The sequence below is a fragment of the Pristiophorus japonicus genome, chromosome 11 (assembly GCF_044704955.1).
Source record: "Pristiophorus japonicus isolate sPriJap1 chromosome 11, sPriJap1.hap1, whole genome shotgun sequence".
Lineage (NCBI taxonomy): Eukaryota > Metazoa > Chordata > Chondrichthyes > Pristiophoridae > Pristiophorus > Pristiophorus japonicus.
In genome coordinates, this window is record NC_091987.1 from 167,675,646 (window position 1) to 167,698,687 (window position 23,042).

A 23,042-nucleotide genomic window follows, 5' to 3' on the forward strand; every position below is an offset into this window, starting at 1 on the left:
CGCCTGGGCGAAAACTGTCTTGTGCCCCCCGGAGGTGCTAACGGGACTATAAAAGTAGCAATTTCACCCCCTGTGTCTTGTCACTCTCTGCCACACCAAGTTAGTGTAGCTCGGACTACTGATTAACGATTGTGGTCAATTGCTGTCTGGAAAGCCAACCATGGAAAATATGATACACAGTAATAACAACTTAAGCAAGAGAGTGTAGTGCTGCATGAGTGAACTGCAATTGGTCCCCAAGGAATTAATATCCGCTTTCCAGAAAACTACCCTTTTTACAGTTTATTGGAATGGAATAGTTTCTTTGGATGAATGAGCTGAACTAATTCAGTCCATAGTCTACAGTCCAATCGTACATCTTTCAGATTGAGATGTTAATATGCAGAATACATGAGCCATAAATGATTGTGGAGTTTGTCGTCTTCTTTCCAGATTGGGATATTTATCGTGGGCTCTCTGTGCAGGCAGGCCCACACAATGTTAGCAGTTCACACACCTTGGTAGATACCTGTCGGCAACAGTTATTTTTCTGCATTTTCCACCAATACTGATTTCATTTATAATTAGAACTAGCAATTACATGTCAAAAGCTGCATCCATTAACATTTTAACCATCACAGGAATTCCTTTATTAGGTGATGTGTGAACTGTGACCTTCCCAGCTTCACACAGGCGGAGCCTGTCCTGTTTCTAGTCAGGTACACTAATTCGTATTTAGCAAAAAGAGAAACCTGCATTTTAAGATATAAGATTCTGAGGGGGCTTGACAGGGTAGATGCAGAGAGGATGTTTCCCCTCGTGGGAGAATCCAGAACTAGGGGGCATCATTTCAGAATAAGGGGTCGCCCATTTATAACGGAAATGAGAAGGAATTTCTTCTCTCAGAGGGGAGTGTATCTTAAGAATTCTCTACCCCAGAGAGCTGTGGAGGCTGGGTCATTGAATATATTTAAAGGGGAGATAGATAGATTCTTGAACTGTATGGGAATCAAGGGTTATGGGGGGTGGGCAGGGAAGTGGAGTTGAGGCCAAGATCTGATCAGGCATGATCTTATTGAATGGTGGAGCAGGCTTGAGGGGCCAGATGGCCGACTCCTGCTCTTATTCCTTATGTTCTTAAACTCCAGCTTCTTGGAACTAGGTCAAGCAAAGATAAAATTCGAACATATTTCACGTGTCTGTCTGTGACTGGCTGGTTGTCAGGAGTGGCGTGCGGAGTCCCAGGAGCAGCGTGGAGGTCCCAACGTGTGAGTGACCATCAGCGGCAGGTCGGGGCTATAAAAGGAGCGGCGAGTGGCGGCCCCTGGGCAGCGTGGAGGCCACTACAAGGTACAGCGCGAGCTGGTGCAGGAGGGCGACGGCAGCGAAGAGTGACGTAAGCAAGGTCCATGTCGGTGATTGGAGCGTGGGCAGATGCAGCAGGAGCAGGAGCGGCGAGGTCGGGCGAAGGAGCGGCGAGAGATTATAGAGGGACGTGATCGGGGCCCTGGAGAGGCGCCAGTTCGGGCCCAGGGGCAGCACGGACCAGCCCACACTGCGATATGTGCGCGCACTAGGTCCGTGCAGCAGAGCTGGTCTCCAGTCGTCTTGGTTAATCCTTGCCACTGGACCAAGACCTAGCTCTGTTAAGCCCGTGTGGTGGCTGCTGTGCAATGGCCACCACACGTTAAAAAAATCCACACACAGGCATCTTCCACCCTTCAGGATGCAGTTCGGGTTCTTCTTTCGAAACACCTGTGAACTCATCCTTTTTTTTGGCGTGGAAGCAAGGCATCCTCGTTTCGAGGGACCGCCTATGATGATGGGGTTGTCAGGTATTGCCTCTTCCCCTTCCTACTTCCCTCCTCGCTGTCCCTTGCAGTGGGAGTCCATGGGAATGAAAACTTGACTTCTCTGGCTTCCTTTACCCTGGAAGTCGCTCTGCCTCAGAGTGACTGGCCATTCGAGTTAATTGTTACTTCCCCTTTGCCCTCTTTGGGGAAGTGTTTTGGTTCAGCATCAGAGCCAGCTGTTGAGCAGGGAGCTCAGTGTGTGAGAATTGTTGGCACAGTTCCATACTCCCTCACTCCATAGAGCTTGCGTGGACTCCAGCAAAGAACTGCAGTGAGTTATGGCCCTGGACAGAAACTGAGCAATGCTGCTAACCCTAACCCAGTCCCAACCCAGGACTTCCCGGAACTGGCACCACAAAGCAATGGTGGCAAGACTTTTCATCACAGGCACTTCAAGCTGCTCGACCCTAGCATTTAATGTGAGCAAGAGAGAATGTGAGTGCTTCACCTCCCAACTGATCCAATTTCTGCATTTAAAAAATATACATATTTATTTATACTGATAACAGGTGCAGCGTCTGAAATCCAGAGTTCCGTGACGATCCGTGGCAGGGTTGTCCGGAATCCGTAAAATGTTCCGGAATCTAGAGCGGACGACCCTGCCGCCCTCGGGGCCCCGCTGCTGCCCGACCTCGGGCCTCGCCTCGCTGCCGCTTGCCTCACCGCCTTACCTCGGGGTTTCCTCGCCGGCCCGCCCAAACACCTCCTTGGTGGGGGCCCCGCCCGACAACAACAACCTCGGTGGGGCCGGATGGGCTGAACAGTTCTTCGGCGGGAATTCCCCCCGGCTTTCTGACATTCCAAAATCCGGAAATACCCAAACCTGGACTCGGGTGTTTCCGGATTTGTGACATCAGAAAACAAATCGAAAATCCGGAAAAACCCAGAACGGCCTCGGTCCCAAGGGTTCCAGACTTTGGACGCTCAACCTGTACATAAATTCGAATCGTAGCCTCTGGAAGAACCATTTGTTATTTTCTGTTTTATACCCGGTGTCTCACCAGCCATCTGTAACTGATTTCACTTCCATTCAGTTTCTATCTTTGTTTCCATTATACACCAGTTTAACATCATCTGAGGCAATACAAGTGTGAGTTGAAGTGGTCACAGTGAGACAGTAAGGGTGTTCCAGTGTGTCAGTAAAACGTTTTGCTGTGTGGTGCTGATTTGCTCCTGGATTCGAGCCACATTGTGTGAAATGACCAGGCGGGTTCATCACTGTTAGCCGGTGTCCGGATGCATCTAGCTACATGAAGGACATTCCGTGCTCCCTTGCACTGTGTGTCTATACAGCTCTGCGTCTCCTATTTTAGTACTGATCTCCTTGCTCTTTGCTGTGCACGCTTTCCCTGCCACAGCTGGGGGAAGGTGCATACTATAACAGCAGGACAGCCCTGGGCTTCCTTCAGCCTCATCGACCTGACCGATCCTCCTGTGCTTGGAAGAGCTGTACAGCCCCAGTACGTTTCCCGCTTCAGCCCGAGTGATTACACAGTTACAGACACTCCGTACAGTGCTGTGGTCCCTGAGACTCGGGGAGGGGTCGCGGGTCAATCTGGCTGTGGGGTGTGAAGAACATGGAACTTCACAGAGTGACGAACCACTGTTGGTAAAGATGGCCAGCGATTGTATTCCACATTTCAAGTCCCACGGTCTGAAAGATTGTATTGGTGACGTGGTGGAGGCAATCTCCGTGGTCCTGCGGGTCTCTGTTTATAAAGTTGGGAGCGGGAGTACGAGGAACAGGGACTCTTTACAAGCGAACTACTTTACACTCCAAGCTGCTTTCCGCTTGCTCGAGGTGATGTAACCTGGTCTTTTGTTGAGTTCATTTCCTGTTTTTGCGATAGCCACAGATGTGCTGTGAAAGACGTGGTTTTGTTTGGCAATGTGGGTTAGGAGGAGCTGTTGATGTGGTTGTCGTGGAGACAACAGTGCTTCAGTAAGAATTTATGACCTCAGTCTGGTTGTCCTTTCCTAAAGAGCATGCATTGTGATTTAAATATATTGTAAAACCAAACCTTGGCCACGGCCTGCAAGGTATCGGGGAAATTCATTCTGGTGCCAGGGTATCGGGGCAAATGTCAGGGCAGGGTATCAGAGTGATTTTCAATACGATGCCAGGGTATCGGGTGAAATTCACAAATTACACAGACTAGTCTAGAGTGGGACATTGCAGTTTACACGGACTAGTCTGGAGTGGAATATTACAGTTTACACAGACATTACTTACAGTGACATACATTTGCAGGAAATTTGCGGCATTTCTACTGTTTGGGTTTATGTCTGGGGAGAACGGGGTTGGGACATGTGATTTCTCTGCTCTATTTCCCGATGTCCATTACGATATGTCCTGGCTTTTCCTGTTGGTGTTTGTGCTCCTGCTGGATGTCAAGCAGTAGTGTGATGTAGATGCACATAGAAACATAGAAAATAGGTGCAGGAGTAGGCCATTCGGCCCTTCGAGCCTGCACCTTCATTCAATGAGTTCATGGCTGAACATGCAACTTCAGTACCCCATCCCCACAGAATGGGCTTGGGGGCTTTTGGTACCACAGTTGTCCAATAGAAATCACTTGACTAGCCACATGTGTGAATGGGGCGACACTGTTTTAGCCACATGCATTAATTTTAGTAAAAAGCATTCACACAATACCTAAGGTAAATACCTAACTCACATCTACCATCACGCAGTGCAAAACTTGTCAGTTTTTCTCATTAACCAATATTTGGAATTCTGGCATGAATTTATCAGACACAGCACATCTTATTGCTGCCTCTAGGTGTGGTCCAGCAGTTGTGAGCGATACTTTGACTTCATTAGCGTGATTGCTGAGAATGTTGACTGTACACCCAAGTTGAACCGAACATGGTTCACAGGTGATTCTCAGTCGCAGGTGTTCTTCCTCAGCCAGAGCATCTAGCAGCATTTTAAGCGCACAAAGTCCTTCTCAATCATGGAAACACTTTATAATCCTAGATTCACACAGCACAGAAGTGCCTGTGCTGTCTCTTTGAAAGAGCTATCATTTAGTCCCACACTCCTGCTCTTTCTCTGAAGTCTCTGCAGCATCAGCACATTTATCTCCAGTCCACATCTGTCCACAGCTGTTGCACTACTTTCTGTGGGTTCCAGATGTCACAGTGCAATGGATCTTCCATGAACTGAAAAACTAGACTGAAACCGTCAAAATCAGCAAATCTCTCCCCCAATTTTTGCATGAAATTTTGAAGCCAAGCAGCATAATGATCTGTCTCACAATCACGGGCAGCTGCGTGCTGCTGCAAATTTGGAACGTGAGTCAAACCTTGCTCTTCCATTTGCCAAATGAACAGCTTCAACTTTGCGTGCAATTCTGTCGTGTAGCGTCTCGCCTTTTCCCTGCGGTTTGGTGTTCAGTTTCTTCCGGTGACTTGATATTGGTGAGAAAGAACAAATCACATGATCACATGCCCAAGCTTCATCTTTGACTTGCGAGAAATTGTCCAGTTTCCCATTCTCATCAGGACAGTCTCTGAACGCAGCAGTTTGACGAATCTTTCCGACACTTTACCCCAACTCAGTACACCATTCCCAAGTAAAGGGCTACAGGCTCTTTCAGCAGATCGAAACTGATGATGATGTCGTACTTCGGATCGACTAAAATTGACGATGTGTGTAACAGTTTCCATCTCCTTTTTCAACCAATCAGCAGCTGACATCTAATTGCCAGCTCTCTCGGTGCTCCACGCTCCTGGACAGACAGCTCCTGAGGGAGTGCCTTGCTGTGTGCACCTAGATCCTTGGCCATCTGTTGTACTTTCTCCGCACAATCTCCTCTCCTGCATGTTAAAGTGGGTGCATTTTAGCCCTAACTACAAGTTAACTGCCAGTTTAAAGTGACCACTGCCCTTACCGTAACCATGCCCACTGCCCAACCCACTGACCATGCCCACTGCCCATATCCCGACCCTGCCCACTGCCCAACCCACTGACTGTGCCCACTGCCCATATCCCGACCCTGCCCACTGACTGTGCCCCCGACCATGCCCACTGCCTTTCCCCTGACCATGTCCACTGTCCTTACACTGCCCTTACACTGACCATGCCCACTGCCCTTACACTGACCGTGCCCACTGCCCTTACACTGACTGTGCCCACTGCCCTTACGGTGACCGTGCCCACTGCCCTTATGCTGACCATGCCCACTGCCCTTATGCTGACCGTGCCCACTGCCCTTATGCTGACCGTGCCCACTGCCCTTACACTGACCCTGCCCTTACACTGACCGCACCCACTGCCCTGCCCACTGCCCTTACACTGACCCTGCCCTTACACTGACCCTGCCCACTGCCCTTACACCGCTCTTACACTGACCGTGCCCACTGCCCTTACACTGACCCTGCCCCCGACCCTATCCACTGCCCTTACCCTGATGATGCTCTTTATTTTCCTCAGTGGTCACTGGATCTTTGCTCAAATTTGGCTCCCAATTTCCTTGACTTCTGGACATCAAGACTGCGCTTCTGTACTGGACTACACTATAAGACGTAGCTGCTGTGTCGCTGATCTACTGCTCAGTTGCTTACATTTTAAAGTAACTTTGATTACCTTGCCCCACTGCTGCTGTCACCTGCTGAGCCTGTGACTGGCCTCCTACTCCCCCTGGTTTTTCAGTTTCAGGCACATTCTGCGTCTTAGCCAGAATTTCATTCTCCTGGTCCCAGGTCCATTTCTTTGCCGCCTCTGGATCTTATGGTGATCTCCAACTTCACCGTCTTTCTGCTCCGCGATCGATTCTGCAAATCTGCGATTCTGGAAATACCTCCTGCAGTGCGAACCTCCAGTACTCTACTTTTCAAATAGCTTCTGGGCCACTCGTCCCCCCACACCCGCCTCCGAACTTGGACGTCAGTTCGGCAATGCTCCAAGCTGATTCCACCCGACCTACATCAACTTTGTTCCCAACAGGACCGTTGACTTTATCTCTGCTCTCTCTTCCTCGTTTACTACCAGCACATATCTATCCTAATCCTGCTACGGAACCAGGCCTATGTAACTTGAATTTGCCTGTGTCCAGTTGCGAGTGCCTTTTGGCTGCCAGTCCGGACCCAAGCCCATCACTTCTATTTCCAGTTTTTCCTCACCTTTCTTTTCTCTTTCCCCCTCCTCGACCCCTCTCTCCAGTTGTCATGCCTCCTTTCATCTCTCCTCCCTCGAGCACTCTGCCGCCCCAAATCCCTACTCCTCGACCTTCCTACTCTCCTGCCGCCATCCCAGGTTTCCCAGATGACTTTGTACAAAAGGCAGAGTGGCTTCTCGCACTTTCCGCAAACTGAATTTCTCGTTCGTAGTGAAATGTTCATCCACCTTTCGCCCCCTGCCAACTGACGAAGGGTCCACTGGCTCATCAATCAGCTCTCCTGAAGAGCTATTCGCAGAAACTCATTGTGTGCCATTTTCTTGCAACACATCTATTCAATCTTTGACTTATTTTTCTTTCACGGAGCACATCACAGAAATGTAGGAATTGACGGAAAAAGACCGAGCTCCATCTCGTTCACCTTCTCCCACCCTGGCACTCACATAATACAGCGATAATGGAGTGGTTGACTAACTATGGTAACCACTCTCTCTCGATGAGTCTACAACACACCCAGCCATGAGGTGAGGAAACCCCAGTGGTGGTGAGCTTGAGGAAACCACAGGCCCCTGTTCCTCCCGAGCACATCAGACGTCATGTCTCAAATTACTCATTTCCTGTATCCCAAAATATTGTTTTCTGAAAGAAATCTATCTGATTGGCATTTGAAGAATCCATACTGTTTGCTTCCACTAACTTACTGAAATAATGTTTCTGCGGATTAGTTTTGAATTGACCTGCTTCCCGCTGTGTCCTCTGGTTCTACTGTCCTGGACACGGTGAAACAGCTTGTCGTGGTCACATTATCGCGTCCCTTTACAATTCTATAACAATCACATCACCTCTCAACCTTCTCTTTTCCAGTGAGGACATGTTCAATTTGTGTAATAGCTCCTCATAAACCAGTGCCTCAATCCTCTCTGTCAATCTCTCTCCTGCATCCTCTCAACAGATGCAACAGCAGCAGACCTGCCCCCGCTCTCCGTCCACAAAACCCTGGCTGTTGCCGGATGCTCCCTGCTGGGGCTGCTCGCTACCGCTTGGACTGGCTTTCGCCTGCTGACCTGGAATGCTTATTCCGATTGGGAGAGCGGGCCCTGATCACCGCTCCCCTTTTCCTTACAATGTTGCTGGTGTTTCCACCGCGCTGAAGTCTAGTGTTCTCACCCCTGTCACACACTAATAAGCAGATAACCAATAAGCAGAAACCAAGGAAGTAAAGCACACACAACGATCACAAAAACACTTGTATGCTCTGCATTTCATCCTACCATTTTAACAACAAACGCATTAAAAGGATAAAGGCCACATAAACATCCCTGTCAAATAAGAATATTGAAATGGCATGCAGGCTTGAAGGGCCGTATGGCCGACTCCTGCTCCTATTTCTTATGCCGACGTATATTTCTATCATTAATTTTTTATTTACGAATCAGAAATCCAATTTGCCACATCTAGATCCCCAATTTGCCAGATGTGACTCGTGGTGAATGTTGGACAACACTGCAGTGAAGAGCTGAATTCAGGGTAGCAGCTCTGGCTTTTACTTGTGATGAAGAAATTCTTTTGAAATCACGCAGTGCAGTGATTCACGAGCTAATGTGTTCAGGAAATGTGCACGTTCGCTTCCAGCCGAGGTTTGAGATAAACACCAGACAGTCACACGCAGCTCCTGTCTATTCACTATGAAGTTTATTACTGGAATTTATGGAGAGGTTTCAAATTCAGACAATTGATTTTCAGTACGAGCCCAGGAATGTAAGGGGTGTTCACTGCAACCTCAATATAAACACGCTGGGGCAATCAGCGTGCTCTGTGATGGTTAGAACCTCTTCGATGGTGTGTCTGCATCTTGGACGTATGTAACAGGTCGCAGTTGACACGAGCAGTGATACTTTTAAATACAAGATGTATTTGGAGTGCTGCACCTTGAAATGAAAGTGTGCTCAGCCTGTTCTCCAGTGCCTCAAAACTATCCTGCAACAGTGAAGGCTGCCATCCTAGAATGCTTTTGCTCAAGTACTAAATACAAGTTTAAGTGACCGAGGTTTTATATTTGGAGAGCCAGTGGGGCCAAAATTCAGGCCTGCCAGAAACCTGCGCACTTACAGTTTTATAAGTGTTTTCACCGCCGGGCAGAATGAGGTCGACTCTTGATCGATATTCAGCTCTTTGTCCCTTTTTTTGGAAGCGACCAGGAAGTTGGTCATAAAAGAGGCGGAAGTGCGGCGGTAAGTGCTAGTGGGGGTGGGTCGGATTTTCCTCCGCTGTCAGTCAGTAGCGGAGCGGTGGTGATGTCAGTGCGCATCTGCGTCAACGTATCTCCCCTCCTTTAAAGGGGAGAGAATCGGCGATTATTTAGGATCGGCCCACTGGGCTATCGGGGAGGGTTTCGACCGCGCCAGCGGTCTGGCACACAAGAGGGGGTGCCAGGCTGCCTGTTGGCGACCCGGCCGAACCCGGGGGCATAATAGTCCGGCCGACATGGAAATCGTCGGGCAAAAAAAGTTAAATGGCTGGCGCTCGCCTTTAATGGCCGGTGTGCAGCGAGAATGAAAGAAAGAATGAAAGGTACACCGACAGAAAAAACTGTCGGGGGGCATCGCTCGGCAGGCATTAGATTTTTTGGCCTGAATTTCGACGGAGGTGGGGTGTCCCACCGGTGCGCGCACTGATGACGCCGTAAGGAAGCGGCGGGGCGGAAGTGGGGACCCCCCGCCCCCCCGTGCTGAATTTGGCTGCCGGCGGACATTCCACCAGAAAGCGGCGGCCATTGTATTCCGCCACCTGGTCACCACATTCCGGCGGTAGCGTGCCTTATTGGGACCCTGAATTTCGGCCCCAGTAATAAAAGCCCATCGCTGCTGTTCTACAGGTGCTTGGGACACAGATGGTGTAAGCACTGACTGACATTGTCCTTTGCTGGCAGCTATAGTGTCATGGGAGTTTGAGCAAAGTCTCATTCGCCAGAACTTTAATCCCTTACTATGTGTGTACCCTGACATGCCCTCCTTCTTCACGGACAGTCAATGTCTCAGATTCAGTGTCCACATTTAGCAGGAAAGGTCAGTGCATTCCAGCTTAATTTGCTCTTCCGAGGCTGTTGCACAAGCCGGTGTGGCTCAGTTCTCTGCACATGGTACCTGGCTTTGACACCTGCATTTGGTGGAGAGGACAAGTGGTGAGGATTTAATTACATTCTGACTGTATCACAACATCTTCCTGAGGTAATACATTCCAGTGCAAGCGCTAAGTGAATCTGTACTAACATCAATTCAAATTAAAATTTACCTCACAGACGCTTGTGATTTATTCTGAGTTGAGGGAAATGCCCCACTGGGACCTCACCCCCACTCGACCTTACGGACAGTGAATGTCCAGCTGTGCCAGAGAGCTGAGGGTCAGTTTCTCACAGATGGACTGAGGAGGACAGCAGCTTACAATGCACACTTATTTTTACTGGCAAATATGAGAACTAGACACTGGAAACGCTTTTGATATTATTTCCACATGTCATAACTCTCTGATTGTCCACGTTTCAGTTGCCACCATTTTGGGTCTGTGTCAGTTTTCTTTGAAGATTATTTTTCAATAGTTTTCGAGGTTGGTATGTTAGGGAGTTGGAGCTGGAGGTAATTTCTTGTGAGCCAGGGATGCAACGTTTGTGGGTTTAATAGTCACATACTGCCCCCTCGAGGCTCTGCTTCTTTGACTGTAAGCATGGTGAGCTCTCCTGTTCACTGAGCACCACGGTGAGACCGTTCGAGGATTATTTCCTGTCCAGGTGAAGTCACCTTTGATGATTTAGCACAAACAGATCCATGCTGTTTCAGTGTATAGATTGTGCACTGACTAATCGGTTTAGAGTGTGCACTGACTGATTAATTGGTTTAGAGTGTGCACTGACTGACGGTAATCGGTTTAGAGTGTGCACTGAGTGTAATCGGTTTAGAGTGTGCACTGACTGACTGTAATCGGTTTAGTGTGTGCACTGACTGTAATCGGTTTAGAGTGCGCACTGACTATAATCGATTTCGAGTGCGCACTGACTCTAATCGGTTTCGAGTGCGCGCTGACTGTAATCGGTTTCGAGTGTGCGCTGACTGTAATCGGTTTCGAGTGCACAATGACTGTAATCGGTTTCGAGTGCGTGCTGACTGTAATCGGTTTCGAGTGTGCACTGACTGTAATCGGTTTAGAGTGCGCGCTGACTGACTAATCGGTTTCGAGTGTGCGCTGACTGTAATCGGTTTCGAGTGCGCGCTGACGGTAATCGGTTTCGAGTGCGCGCTGACGGTAATCGGTTTCGAGTGCGCACTGACAGTAATCGGTTTCGAGTGCGCACTGACTGTAATCGGTTTAGAGTGCGCACTGACTGTAATCGGTTTCGAGTGCGCACTGACTGTAATCGGTTTCGAGTGTGCACTGACTGTAATTGGTTTAGAGTGCGCACTGACTGTAATCGGTTTCGAGTGCGCACTGACTGTAATCGGTTTCGAGTGTGCACTGACTGTAATTGGTTTAGAGTGCGCACTGACTGTAATCGGTTTAGAGTGCGCACTGACTGACTGTAATCGGTTTAGAGTGTGCCCTGGTTTGTCGGATAAAGTTATTGAGCTGAAATTCATCTCCCTACTGACACGCCGTCGCGCCATGAAATGCCAATAAAATGAGGGCCGCCGCTCTTTTGCCGCCCGGTGTCAGATCCCTCGGTGGCCGCAATATTGCTCGCCCCCTTTGCGCTGACGGTAATGGGTAGAGCTCTGGAAAAGAAATGGCAGCACGTCTATCAGTGTGCAACGATGACTTGTGTGGTTGGTTTTTCGGGTTTAGGGGTTTTTGGACGAAAACGCAAGCCATAAGTGAACATTAACATTTTCGCTGCACTAACGATTTAAGGCCTAACCTTCGGACTTTGGGCCAGTGAGGCGTTGCACAAGTGTTCTCGGTGCAATCTTTAGTGTGGGGTTGGGAGCGCTGCGAGAGAGGCCTTGGGAGGGGGGGAAAAAGAAAGTTCCCCCAAAATTCCCAAAACATTTACAAGACCCTTAAGTAACTAATTGCTGCAAAAAAATGTAAAAATAAAAACTTTAACTTAGCTTTTTTGCAGGTTTTCTACCTTACTGCTGCTGGCAGGGCTGCACCGACAGGTTTGACCTGCCGCTGTTCTGGGCGCGGCGTACGAGTCGGGAGAGTGCTGAAACTCGCTCGCAAACGCAATCGGAGTCGTTTCACATCGGCGCACCTCTCTCCCAGAAGCGCCGCTGCAAACAAGTACCCGAGAATCCCGCCCAGGAGTTGCGACCGGGTTTTCGCTGCGGAAGGTCAAATCGCGGCCAAAACCCGGTCGCAAACCTCTCGAAAATCCAGCCCAACATCACTAACGCGAATTTCAACCCTAACGTTGAATTCAGTGCTGGGTCACCAGGGGCGTGCAAACAGACCGACAGTGGCGATGTCTGCAGCTCTTAAAGTGACACACACATCATTCAGATAAGTTTTGAATCCAAGGATTTGGACTTTTTATTTTATTGAAGTGGTGGCTTGCTGCAATGGATGGGAAAACTTCATTCTTGTTTTCAAATTGCTCTATGCCCTCGCCCCTCCCGATCTCTAACCTCCTCCAACCCAACAAACCTTTGAGATCTCTGCGCTCCTCCAATTCTGGCATCTGGCACATCCCGATTTTAATTGCTCCATCATTGGTGGCTGTACTTTAGCTGCCTGGGATCCAAGTTCTGGAATTCCCTCCTGAAACCTCTTCGCCTCTCTACCTCTCTCTCCTCCCTTAAGATGCTCCTTAAAACCTACCTCGTCAACCAAGCTTTTATTCATCTGTTCTGATATCCTTATGTGGCTCAGTGTCAAAATTTTCATTGACAACGCTCCTGTTCTACGCCTCGGTACGTTTTGCTACGTTTGGCACTAAATAACTGCAAGTTGTTGCTGAGAAGGTGTAGTGGAGATTTACTACAATGGTACAGGACTTCAGTGACATGGATAGACTGGAGAAGCTGGGGTTGTTCTCCTCAGAGCAGAGAAGGTTAAGAGTAGATTTGATCGAGGTGTTTAACATCATGAAGGGTTTTGATCACGTAAATGAGGAGAAACTATTTCCCCAGAAGGGTCGGTAATCAGAGGACACAATTTAAGCTGAATGGCAGAAGAACCAGAGGCGCCATGAGGAAATATTTTTTTACGCGAGTGTTGTGTTCAGGAATGCACTGCCTGAAAGGGCGGTGGGAGCAGCTTCAGTAATAACTTTCAAAAGCAAATTCGATAAATAGTGCTGTGCTCCATATTACTGGACATTATAGTACTGTGGCCCATATTACTGGATATTATAGTACTGTGGCCCATATTACTGGATATTATAGTACTGTGCTCCATATTACTGGACATTATAGTACTGTGGCCCATATTACTGGACATTATAGTACTGTGGCCCATATTACTGGATATTATAGTACTGTGGCCCATATTACTGGACATTATAGTACTGTGGCCCATATTACTGGACATTATAGTACTGTGGCCCATATTACTGGATATTATAGTACTGTGCTCCATATTACTGGACATTATAGTACTGTGGCCCATATTACTGGACATTATAGTACTGTGGCCCATATTACTGGACATTATAGTACTGTGGCCCATATTACTGGACATTATAGTACTGTGGCCCATATTACTGGACATTATAGTACTGTGGCCCATAATACTGGACATTATAGTACTGTGGCCCATATTACTGGACATTATAGTACTGTGCCCCATATTACTGGACATTATAGTACTGTGCTCCATATTACTGGACATTATAGTACTGTGCTCCATATTACTGGACATTATAGTACTGTGCTCCATATTACTGGACATTATAGTACTGTGCCCCATATTACTGGACATTATAGTACTGTGCTCCATATTACTGGACATTATAGTACTGTGGCCCATATTACTGGACATTATAGTACTGTGGCCCATATTACTGGACATTATAGTACTGTGGCCCATATTACTGGACATTATAGTACTGTGGCCCATATTACTGGACATTATAGTACTGTGGCCCATTTTACTGGACATTATAGCACTGTGCCCCATATTACTGGACATTATAGTACTGTGCCCCATATTACTGGACATTATAGTACTGTGGCCCATACTACTGGACATTATAGTACTGTGCCCCATATTACTGGACATTATAGTGCTGCGGACCATATTACTGGGTACTGTAGTACTGTGGCCCATATTACTGAGTACTGTGGTGCTGTGGCCAGATTGCACACTGTCACACTATAATACTCAAAGCTGTCGTACTGCATACTAAGTACCGTGCACCACAGTGCTGTAGACACCATCATCATAGGCAGTACCTCGAACGAGGATGATTTGCTTCCACACCAAAAGGGATGAGTTCATAGATGTTTCAAAGAAGGGAGGACCTTGAAATAATCACTATCACTAGGGGGGTAGTGCTGGACAGGCTAACGAGACTCAAGGTAGACAAGTCCCCTGGTCCTGATGAAATGCATCCCAGGGTATTAAAAGAGATGGCGGAAGTTATAGCAGATGCATTCGTTATAATCTACCAAAATTCTCTGGACTCTGGGGAGGTACCAGCGGATTGGAAAGCAGCTAATGTAACGCCTCTGTTTAAAAAACGGGCAGACAAAAGGCAGGTAACTATAGGCCGGTTAGTTTAACATCTGTAGTGGGGAAAATGCTTGAAACTATCATTAAGGAAGAAATAACGGGACATCTAGATAGGAATAGTGCAATCAAGCAGACGCAACATGGATTCATGAAGGGGAAATCATGTTTAACTAATTTACGAGAATTCTTTGAGGATATAACGAGCATGGTGGATAGAGGTGTACCGATGGATGTGGTGTATTTAGATTTCCAAAAGGCATTCGATAAGGTGCCACACTAAAGATTACTGCAGAAGATAAAGGTACGCGGAGTCAGAGGAAATGTATTAGCATGGATCGAGAATTGGCTGGCTAACAGAAAGCAGAGAGTCGGGATAAATGGGTCGTTTTCGGGTTGGAAATCGGTGGTTAGTGGTGTGCCACAGGGATCGGTGCTGGGACCACAACTGTTTACAATATACATAGATGACCTGGAAGAGGGGACAGAGTGTAGTGTAACAAAATTTGCAGATGACACAAAGATTAGTGGGAAAGCGGGTTGTGTAGAGGACACAGAGAGGCTGCAAAGAGATTTAGATAGGTTAAGCGAATGGGCTAAGGTTTGGCAGATGGAATACAATGTCGGAAAATGTGATGTCATCCACCTTGGAAAAAAAAACTGTAAAAGGGAATATTATTTGAATGGGGAGAAATTACAACTTGCTGTGGTGCAGAGGGACCTGGGGGTCCTTGTGCATGAATCCCAAAAAGTTAGTTTGCAGGTGCAGCAGGTAATCAGGAAGGCGAATGGAATGTTGGCCTTCATTGCGAGAGGGATGGAGTACAAAAGCAGGGAAGTCCTGCTGCAACTGTACAGGGTATTGGTGAGACTGCACCTGGAGTACTGCGTGCAGTTTTGGTCACCTTACTTAAGGAAGGATCTTCTAGCTTTGGAGGGGGTACAGAGACGATTCACTAGGTTGATTCCGGAGATGAGGGGGTTACCTTATGATTGAGTCGACTGGATCTTTACTCGTTGGAGTTCAGAAGGATGAGGGGTGATCTTATAGAAACATTTAAAATAATGAAAGGGATAGACAAGATAGAGGCAGAGAGGTTGTTTCCACTGGTCGGGGAGACTAGAACTAGGGGGCACAGCCTCAAAATACGGGGGAGCCAATTTAAAACTGAGTTGAGAAGGAATTTCTTCTCCCAGAGGGTTGTAAATCTGCAGAATTCTCTGCCCAAGGAAGCAGCTGAGGCTAGCTCATTGAATGTATTCAAATCACAAATAGATAGATTTTTAACCAATAAGGGAATTAAGGTTTATGGGAAGCGGGTGGGTAAGTGGAGCTGAGTCCACGGCCAGATCAGCCATGATCTTGTTGAATGGCGGAGCAGGTTTGAGGGGCTAGATGGCCTACTCCTGTTCCTAATTCTTATGTTGTTATATTCAATGAAGGACCCGATGTTCCAGTCCTGAACTCCAATTGAAGGGTGGAAGATGCCTGTGCGTGGACTTTTTTAATGTGTGGTGACCATTGCACACCAGCCATCACACGGGCTTGACAGAGCTTGGCCTTTATCCAGTGGCAAGGATTAACCAGGACGAATGGAGACAGGCTCTGCTGCACGGACCTAGTGCGCACACACATCACAGTGTGGGCTGGCCCGTGCTGCCCCTGGGCCCTCGGCTCTTCTGGGCCCTGTACACTCATTTGCCGCACCTCTGCTACGACCTTGTCCGCTGTGCCTGGGCCCCGCCGATGTTCCTGCCCACGCTCTAACCGGCGACCTGGGCCTTGATGACGTGACTCAGTCGCCCACCTCAAAGTTGTCACAAACTTGGAGCGGCTCGCGTTGGAAGCTGTAGTGGATTGCTCCAGCTCTTTATACTCTCGGCCTGGGGTGGTGTCCTCTCGCAGGTCGGGGCTCCAGATCTTTATACTCCCAACCTGCTGTAGACATAAGTACTGCTCACTGTACATACTGCAAGTGTAATACTACTCACTTCATAGTTCACCTAATGGTGCATCCTTAGCTATCAGGAAAGGATGAACAGGCTGGGTCTCTTCTTTTGGAAAGAGGAGGCTGAGGGGTGACCTAATAGTGGTCTTTAAAATTATGAAAGGTTTTAATGGAGTAGACACAGAGAGAATGTTTCCACTTGTGGGGAAGAGCAAAATTAGAGGCCATCGATGTAAGATAGTCACCAAGAATTCCAATCGGGAATTCAGAAGAAATTTCTTTACCCAAAGAATGGTGAGAATGTGGAACTCGCTACCACAGAGAGTGGTTGAAGCGAACAGTATCAATGCATTTAAGGGGAGGCTAGACAAGAGTATGAGGGAGAAGGGAATAGAGGGTTATGCTGATAGATTTTGATGAGGAAAGACGGGAGGAGGCTCGAGTGGAGCATAAACGTCGGCATGGACTAGTTCGGCCAAATGGTCGGTTTCTGTGTTGTGAATAATAACTGAACATTGTGTGTGTCCTGAGTGCTGATCAATGTCTCCTTCTGTCCACAGGCGAGGAGCGCCGATGTTCCCGATCTCCCCGGAGAACTCCCTCTCCGCCCATGTGGCAGCACAGCCAGCATGAAAGTCAAACACGTCAAAAAGTAAGAATGGGTGTAGTCCTGTTTGCACAGGCCCCGGCTCGCCTGGTTGGCTTTGGGTTTGGGATTGTGATGCTGTTCCACTGTGAAGCTTATCCCCACAGGCGTTTCACTGCACTGATCAAACTGTACTACAACATCTAATCAAACGCATTTGTGTTTATTTTCATCCCTGGTCCCTTTCTTGTTTTATGTTTGGTACAGAATGTAATGTTTCCTGTGATGTGAATGAGTGTGACAGATGTTGGGTGTTCAGTGATGCACTTGTGCCCCTCACAGGCTGTGCTGGATTTTCAACACTTCAGAGAATGCTATTGATGCATAATTTACATCCATGGAACTTGCAATGTGCAATTACTTTATTAGAAATGAGAAAATTAAATATCCTCTACAATTTTCTTTCCTATGTTGAATGTTGATGAATAGATTTAATTCCAGCCATGCTGTTAATTAAAGTGATGGACATTCTCAAGAACACTAATAGATGGGAAACTCCTAGTGTCGTGGCCTCTGGGATTGAAAGTGATGGAAACACGGCAATTACAGGTGTAACATATTAACAGGAACAACAGTATCCGGCCAGTGCTGACCCACGGCGACCCTCCCAGTGTCTGCTCTCTGGGCAGTGCTGACCCCAGAGACCCTCCCAATGTCTGCTCTCCGGCCAGTGCTGACCCACGGTGACCCTCCCAATGTCTGCTCTCGCCGGCCAGTGCTGACCCATGGCGACCCTCCCAATGTCTGCTCTCCGGCCAGTGCAGACCCACGGCGACCCTTCCAGTGTCTGCTCTCCGGCCAGTGCTGACCCATGGCGACCCACCCAATGTCTGCTCTCCAGCCAGTGCTGACCCCAGAGACCCTCCCAATGTCTGCTCTCCGGTCAGTGATGACCCCAGAGACCCTCCCAATGTCTGCTCTCCGGCCAGTGCTGACCTATGGCGACCCCCCCAATGTCTGCTCTCCGGGCAGTGCTGACCCCAGAGACCCTCCCAATGTCTGCTCACCGGCCAGTGCTGACCCACGGCGACCCTCCAAATGTCTGCTCTCCGGCCAGTGCTGACCCACGGTGACCCTCCCAATGTCTGCTCTCCGGTCAGTGATGACCCCAGAGACCCTCCCAATGTCTGCTCTCCGGCCAGTGCTGACCCACGGCGACCCTCCCAATGTCTGCTCTCTGGTCAGTGATGACCCACGGCGACCCTCCCAATGTTTGCTCTCCGGCCAGTGATGACCCCAGAGACCCTCCCAATGTCTGCTCTCCGGTCAGTGCTGACCCCAGAGACCCTCCCAATGTCTGCTCTTCGGCCAGTGATGACCCCAGAGACCCTCCCAATGTCTGCTCTCCGGCCAGTGATGACCCCAGAGACCCTCCCAATGTTTGCTCTCCGGCCAGTGATGAACCCAGAGACCCTCCCAATGTCTGCTCTCCGGTCAGTGCTGACCCCAGAGACCCTCCCAATGTCTGCTCTTCGGCCAGTGATGACCCCAGAGACCCTCCCAATGTTTGCTCTCCGGCCAGTGATGAACCCAGAGACCCTCCCAATGTCTGCTCTCCGGTCAGTGCTGACCCCAGAGACCCTCCCAGTGTCCGCTCTCCGGTCAGTGATGACCCACGGCGACCCTCCCAGTGCTCGGCCCAGTGTCTGTCGTCAGTCAAACGGTGTCGGGCTTGAATGATGTATGTCTGGGACAAGGGACTGATTAAACCCTTCAAAAAAAATCAAGAATTTGCAAAATCAAACTGAAACCTGGCTTTGAGTCGCCTGATGTGGCAGTGGGAAACAGCAGAGACATTGGAATACTGGAAGGGCCAGAAGAGGGTTAATTTAAACTAATGGGGTGAAGGGCAGGGGTTATTCACAAATGGGGTGAAGGACAGGGGTTGTCCACATAAGTCAGGATTGACGGGTAGCAGATATGTAAGACTGTAGGAGGTCGCAGATATAGGGCCCAAGTTTCGGACTGCGCCTAGAAAGGCGCAGCCCGGAGGACGCCCATTTCCGCGCCACAAAGTGCGCCTAAAAAAAACGTACAGATTCTCCGGCTCCCTGCTGGTCCTCTGGAGCCGGGCGCGGCGCAGCACGAGCTGTAGGGGGCGGAGCTAGGTCCCTGCGCTGAAAACAGTGCCGGGACCTCTGCACGTGGGCGCGCATGTGCAGTAGCTCCAGGCGCCCAAAACTGTGTGGGAGGGGCCCGAAGCACGCAGCCCCTAGCCCTGGCCGAATGGGCTCACTGGGGCTGCGTGCATAAGGCTGCCTCCCATGCCCAGATCCTGCTTCCTCCCGATCCGACCCGACTCCCGCTCCCCCTCCCCGAACCGGACCCGCCCCCCACGCGACCTGACCTCCCTCTCCCTCCCTCCCTCCCGACCCGCGCTCCCGACGTCCCCCACCTGGACCCGACCCGACCCAACCTGACCTCCCTCCCCCCGCCCCGTCACGAACCGATCCGACCCGACCTCCCTCTGCCCCCCCTCCACCCGAACCGAACCGACCCGCGCTCCCTCCCTACCCGAACCAACACGACCTCCCACCTCCACCCCCCCCGACCCGACCCGCGCTCCCTCCCTACCCGAACCAACCCGACCTCCCACCTCCACCCCCCCCCGACCCGACCTGAGCCGCGCTCCCTCCCTACCCGAACCAACCCGACCTCCCACCTCCACCCCCCGGTCCGACCCGACCCGTGCTCCCGACCGCACCCCCTCCCCCTCCCGCCGCCAGACCCGACCTCACTCCGCGCTCCCCGCCACCCGACCCGCGCTCCCCCCCCCACCCGACCCGCGCTCCCCCCCCCCCACCCGACCCGCGCTCTCCCCCACCGGACCCCCGACCCAACCCAATGCCACCTACCTGTAAATCTGGTGCTGGCTCTGCCCAAAGTCTTGGGCCCAGCCGGGCCCGGCCCGTTCAGCCTCCCTCCCCCTCCTCCTTATCCCCCCTCCCCCTTTCTCCTTACCCACCCTTTCTCCTTCCCCCCCCCCTTTCTCCTTACCCCCCTTTTCCTTTCCCCCTTCTCCTTTCCCCCTTCTCCTTTCCCCACCTTCTCCTTCCCCCTCCCGTTCTCCTTTCCCCCCGTTCTCCTTTCTCCCCCCGTTCTCCTTTCCCCCCCTTCTCTTCCCCCCCTTCTCTTCCCCCCCTTCTCCTTTCCCCCATCTCCTTTCCCCCTTCTCTTTTCTGCCCCTTCTCCTTTCCCCCCGTTCTCCTTTCCCCCCCCCGTTCTCCTGTCCCACCCCCTTCTCCTTCTACTCCCTTCTCCTTTCCCCCTTCTCCTTTCCCCCCACCTTCTTCTTACCCCCCCTTCTCCTTTCGTCCCCCTTCTCCTTCTCCCCCTTCTCCTTCCCCCCCTTCTCCTTCCCCCCTTCTCCTCCCCCCCTTCACCTTTCCCCCCTTCTCCTCCCCTCTCCTTCCCCTTCTCCCCCCCTCTCCTTCCCCTTCTCCCCCCCCTCTCATTCCCCTTCTCCCCCCTCTCTCATTCCCCTTCTTCCCCCCCCTCTCATTCCCCTTCTCCCCCCTCTCCTTCCACTTCTCCTCCCCTCCCCATTCCCCTCCCCATTCCCCTCCCCCTTCCCCTCCCTCTCTCCCCTCCCCTTCCCCTTCCCCCCCTTTCCCTTCTCCTTCCCCTTCCCCTTCTCCTCCCCTTCCCCATCTCCTCCGCCCTTCACCTCCCCCCCCTTCCCCTTCTCCTCCCCACCTTCCCCTTCCCCCTTCCCCTTCTCCTCCACCCCTTCCCCTTCTCCTCCCCCCTTTCCCCCCCTTCTCCCCTTCTCCCCCTTCCCTCCCTTCTCCCCTTCCCTCCCCCTTCCCTCCCCCCCATCCCTCCCCCTTCCCCCATCCCTCCCCTTCCCTCCCTCCCCTCCCCCTTCTCTCCCTCCCTCCCCTCCCCCTGCCCCCCCCCTCTGCCTCCCTCCCTCCCCTCCCCCTGCCCCCCTCCTCCCCCTCCCCTCGCTGTCAGAAACACAGACACTGACAGACAGAGAGTGAGAGACACACAGACAGACAGAGAGATAGAGACACTGACAGAGACACACTGGGGGTGGGGTGGGGGTGGGGGGGGGGGCATCCCAGCACGTTGTTGGAGGGCTCCCGGTGCTGCAGTCGGTAAGTAGAAAATGTTTTATTTATTGATTTAAAAAAAAATTATTTCTTATTAATTTTTTTTGATTGATTTATTGGTTGATTTATTGATGTTTTTATCATTTATTATTGATGATGGCTCTTTATTTGTAAAACTGAAGTTTTGTAAACTTCCCTTTTAAACCCCACCCCCCATTCCCTATGCCTGATTTGTAACCTACGCTTGATTTTATAAAGTTTGGACAAGGTTTTTTCGAGCGTACAAAAATCTTCACTTACTCCATTCTAATTTAGTTTGGAGTAAGTTTTCACTGCCGAAACTTTGAAAACAGGCGTAAGTGGCCGGACACGCCCCCTTTTGAAAAAAAATTCTGTTCCAAAGTGAAACTGTTCTAACTGACTAGAACTGGAGCAAACTAAATGCCGAGAATTTGAATTTCTAAGATACTCCATTCTACACCAGTTGCTTCAAAAAATCAGGAGCAACTGAGGCCAAATCTTGGGCCCATAGTGTGGGCCAAAGCTGTAGAGGAGTTTGAAGTTGATGACAAGAAGTTTAAATGTAGTATGTTGGCAAGTTGGCAAGGATGAGAGTGATGGGTGAGAGGGAGTTGGTGCGAGAAAAGAGATAGATATGGAGTGTGGAGGTGAGCAATGTTGTCTCAGATGGAATTATAAATATCCCCTCCAACTGAATATTGGGAAGACTGAAGCAATTGTCTTTGATCTCCGCCACAATCTCAGTTCCTTAAACATCGACTCCATCCATATTCGCAACCTTGGTATTGTTTGACCCTGAGATGACCACATCGCTGCTCCATCACCAAGACTGCCTACTTCCACCTCCATAACATCGCCCGACTCCAATCCTGCCGCAGCTCATCTGCTGCTGAAACCCTCATCCATGGCTCTGTTACCTCTAGACCTGAGTATTGCAATGTTCTCTTGGCTGGCCTCCCATCTTCCACCCTCCATAAACTTGTGCTCATCCAAAACTCTGCTGCCCATATCTTAACTCCCACTAAGTCACCTAAGAACATAAGAACATAAGAATTAGGAACAGGAGTAGGCCATCTAGCCCCTCGAACCTGCACCACCATTCAACAAGATCATAGCTGATCTGGCCGTGGACTCAGCTCCACTTACCCGCCCGCTCCCCATAACCCTTAATTCCCGTCTTGGTTAAAATTCACCCATCACCCCTGTTCTCGCTGACCTACATTGGCTCCCAGTCCTATAACACCTTAAATTTAAAATCCTCATCCTTGTTTTCAAATCTCTTCATGACCTTGCACCTCCCTATCTCTGTAACCTTCTCCAGCCCTACAAGCCTTCAATTTCTCTGCACTCCTCCAATTTTGGCATCTTGCACATCCCTGATTTTAATCACTCCACCCTTATTGGCCCTGCTTTCAGCAGCCTTTGCTCTAAGCTCTGGAATTCCCTCCCTAAATCTCCTTGCCTATCTAAGATGCTCCATAAAATGACCTCATTGATCGAGCTTTTGGTCATCTGTCCTGTGGGTCGATGTCAACATTTCTAATGAGAATGTTCTTGTTAAGCACCTTAGGAAGTTTTGTTATGTTAAAGGCGCTATATGAATGTGAGTTATTGTTGTAGGTGGTTCTGGTGATGGGCTTGAAGCTCAGCTCAGGGTCGAGCAGGACAGTCTCGTTCAGTGTGAGTGAATGTAAAGAAGTTAGTTGGAAAGCAGCGGAGTTTATGGCTTTGGTCTTCCCAATGTGTAGGGA

General features: G+C 50.0%; 1 protein-coding gene across 6 annotated transcripts in view; it reads left to right on the plus strand.

The window, feature by feature from the left end:
* arhgap32b (Rho GTPase activating protein 32b) overlaps positions 1-23,042 on the plus strand; it is a 597,494-nt gene that overhangs the window by 312,832 nt on the left and 261,620 nt on the right. For all 6 annotated transcript variants that reach the window (XM_070894258.1, XM_070894250.1, XM_070894251.1 and 3 more), the window contains exon 4: positions 17,127-17,218. In XM_070894258.1, coding sequence (XP_070750359.1) covers positions 17,127-17,218 — 92 coding nt within the window. The remainder of the gene's footprint in view (positions 1-17,126; positions 17,219-23,042) is intronic.